The sequence below is a fragment of the Rhinopithecus bieti genome, unplaced genomic scaffold, assembly GCF_001698545.2.
Source record: "Rhinopithecus bieti isolate Rb0 unplaced genomic scaffold, ASM169854v2 scaffold_27781, whole genome shotgun sequence".
NCBI classification, from domain to species: domain Eukaryota; kingdom Metazoa; phylum Chordata; class Mammalia; order Primates; family Cercopithecidae; genus Rhinopithecus; species Rhinopithecus bieti.
The window spans coordinates 814,670-817,772 of NW_016812388.1; the positions used below are offsets into that span (position 1 = coordinate 814,670).

General features: G+C 34.9%; 1 protein-coding gene across 1 annotated transcript in view; it reads left to right on the plus strand.

The window, feature by feature from the left end:
- Window positions 1-3,103, plus strand: part of AP4E1 (adaptor related protein complex 4 subunit epsilon 1) — a 95,517-nt gene that overhangs the window by 28,182 nt on the left and 64,232 nt on the right. The window contains exons 9-10 of the mRNA XM_017896204.1: window positions 1,835-1,957; window positions 2,059-2,168. Of these exons, the coding sequence (XP_017751693.1) occupies window positions 1,835-1,957; window positions 2,059-2,168 (233 nt within the window). The remainder of the gene's footprint in view (window positions 1-1,834; window positions 1,958-2,058; window positions 2,169-3,103) is intronic.

Sequence of the window (3,103 nt, forward strand, 5' to 3'; positions counted from 1 at the left end):
AGGCTTTGCAGGTCATGGAGGTTTCTGTTGCATATTCTCCTTTGTTTTTTATTTTGTTTTTTACAGCCTTTTAAAAATGTAAAAATCATTCTTTAGTTCACAGGCCTATAAAAATAGGATGAAAGCTGGATTTAGTGGCAGTTTAAAAATAGGCTGAAGGCTGGATTTAGTGGCAATTTCTCCATTCCTGCCTTATCTTATTAAATTGACTAAGTTCCTCTTTGTTCAGTTTGTCTAGTTCATGAATCATAAAGACAACTTTTTTCACAGCACAGAGTAAAGACATTTTAAAGCATAGCATCTGAATATACAAAGTCTCTTCAGGTTCAGCTAACTTACTCTGTAGTTTTTCCTTTAAAGGCAGTTATTTTCCTAAAGAATAATTAATATTTCTGATTTCTTATTTTTTTCTGTCTCTCTTATGGAAGAGGTTTTAAATTTTTTTTTTGTCTTTTCTTTCCATGTAAATTTGAGAAAAAGGAAGAGGTTTATAGAGGTTTTTTCCACAAAATTTATTTGTGCATTAATTGGTAGGCAACATAGTGTAAAACAGCTAGCTGAATATTCAGAATATATTTTGTACATAAAGAGAATGTCTGGTTATGTTTTAAGCTTTTAGAAATAGAGAAGGAGTGATTGTATTAGGACACTTGATATGCTTCAACTTGTACTAGAACAGTTTTTAAGTGTTGATTCTGTACCTTCACTGTGTCACACTTCTGTTACTGTGATTCCGTGGAACATATAGGACTTAATGGCCTCTCAGTGATTTTTCTTTACCATGGCAAAGCTCCAACTGCTTGTCTCATGCTTTTCAAATAATTTGAAAATAACTTTAGTGTTCATTTTGATCATTCACTTTGATCATCTGTCATAGTGATGAGACTTTCGACTGTATCAGAAAATCAAATTTGAATGCTGTCAAGATGTCCAGTAGATTATTTTATATGCTTTGAGGTTATTTTAAAGAATGAAGATGTATGAGTAGTGACTGTATCTTTGAAATAAATATTGGATCATCCTATACACAATTTTGACATGTAAGTGGTCAAAACTGTTTTTTTTTTTTTTTTTTTGAGACGGAGTCTCACGCTGTCACCCAGGCTGGAGTGCTGGAGTGCAGTGGTGCGATATCCACTCACTGCAAGCTCCGCCTCCCGGGATTCACGCCATTCTCCTGCCTCAGCCTCCTGAGTAGCTGGGACTACAGGCACCCGCCACTGCGCCCGGCTAGTTTTTTGTATTTTTTTAGTAGAGACGGGGTTTCACTGTGTTAGCCAGGATGGTCTCGATCTCCTGACCTCGTGATCCACCCGTCTCGGCCTCCCAAAGTGCTGGGATTACAGGCTTGAGCCACCACGCCCGGCCTCAAAACTGTTTGAGAATAAACCATTTTAAAGCATTAAAGGAGTGTGGGAAATATCTTTTTATATAGGAATAATGAATATATTATTCATGTTGCCATTAAAATGTGAGCTCCTTGAGGGCAGTGTCTTTTCTTCCATCTGTTTTGTTCACTGCTATATTCATAGTACTGAAGCCGTGCCTGGCACATAGGAGGTGTTCAGTAAATACTTTTTACGTTAATAAATGCATAATTATTGCCAGTAAATATAATTTTTAAAAAATTATGTTGTGGTAACCTAATCCTAATAACTGTGTAAGCCTGAAAACAGTAGTTAGTGTTTGTTTCTGTGAAAAGTCCATAAATAAGATTTCTGACTAAAATGGACTTTCCAATTCGTTTTATTACAAGTTCTACAGAAATACATTCTTTTGTTATACCTTACCATGATACTTACCATTTCTGCCATTTTTATTTTTCTTTCTCTAGCTATTTTGTTTGAATGCGTGCATACAGTTTATTCTATTTATCCTAAATCGGAATTACTTGAGAAGGCTGCCAAGTGCATTGGAAAATTTGTTCTGTCACCTAAAATAAATCTAAAATATTTAGGTAAGATTATTGGTTCTTTTGACAGATATTACAGAGATAGCTTTTGAAATTTGCTGTGTATTTGTTTCAATTCACTTTGTATAATGTGTCTTTGTTTCTAGGACTGAAGGCTCTTACCTATGTTATCCAACAGGATCCTACTCTGGCTCTTCAACACCAGATGACAATAATTGAATGTTTAGATCATCCTGATCCCATTATTAAAAGAGAGGTAAACTGGTATTTTGAATAGTATATGTGAAGTGTTAAAATTTTTAAACATTTTGTTGGTATTCTGTAGAGAGATTAAAGTGGTGGGCAGTGTGTGTGTATGCTCGTGTGTATATTTTAACTTTTGGATGTATTCAATTCTTTTTTTGTTTTCTGTTTTGAGACAGAATCTCACTTTGTCACCCAGGCTGTAGTGCAGTGGCACGATCTCAGCTCACTGTAACCTCCGCTTCCCGGGTTCAGGTGATTCTCATGCCTCAGCCTCCCGAGTAGCTGGGATTATAGGTGTGTGCCACCACATGTGGCTAATTTTTGTGTTTTTAGTAGAAACGGGGTTTCACCATGTTGGCCAGACCGGTCCTGAAATCCTGACCTCAAGTGATCTGCCTGCGTCGGCCTCCCAAAGTGCTGGGATTACAGGTGTGAGCCACTGCACCCGGCTTATTTAATTATTTTTACTAAAGTTTAAGTAACTTTTCTAAAAAGTACTATGGCAGTGTCCACAGGAATGTCTTTAAATTATTAGTTGAAGGAATTAGGTCTAGTCATCTGTGTGGGTTCATTAATATAATTTCGGTCTGAGCATCGTACCAATAGGAGACCTGAATTCTGGTCCCAGGTTTTCCTATTAGTACAATTTAAAATATACTCCTGTTATTGTACAATTTAAGATGCAGTTGATGTTAATTAGTGATTTCTCATTATTCTCTTTTATATGTATAACATTAACTAATTCCCTACCAAACAGATAGAAATATTGAAAGAATTAATGAAGATATTTATAAAAAGATTTGAACTTCTTGGAAGGAAAGGCTTAATAATAATATCATCATCATATATGTCTGTATATTATATATAACATATATATAGCATATACTATATGTTACTTATATATAATATGTATATTATATTATATATATAATCATGTATCACTTA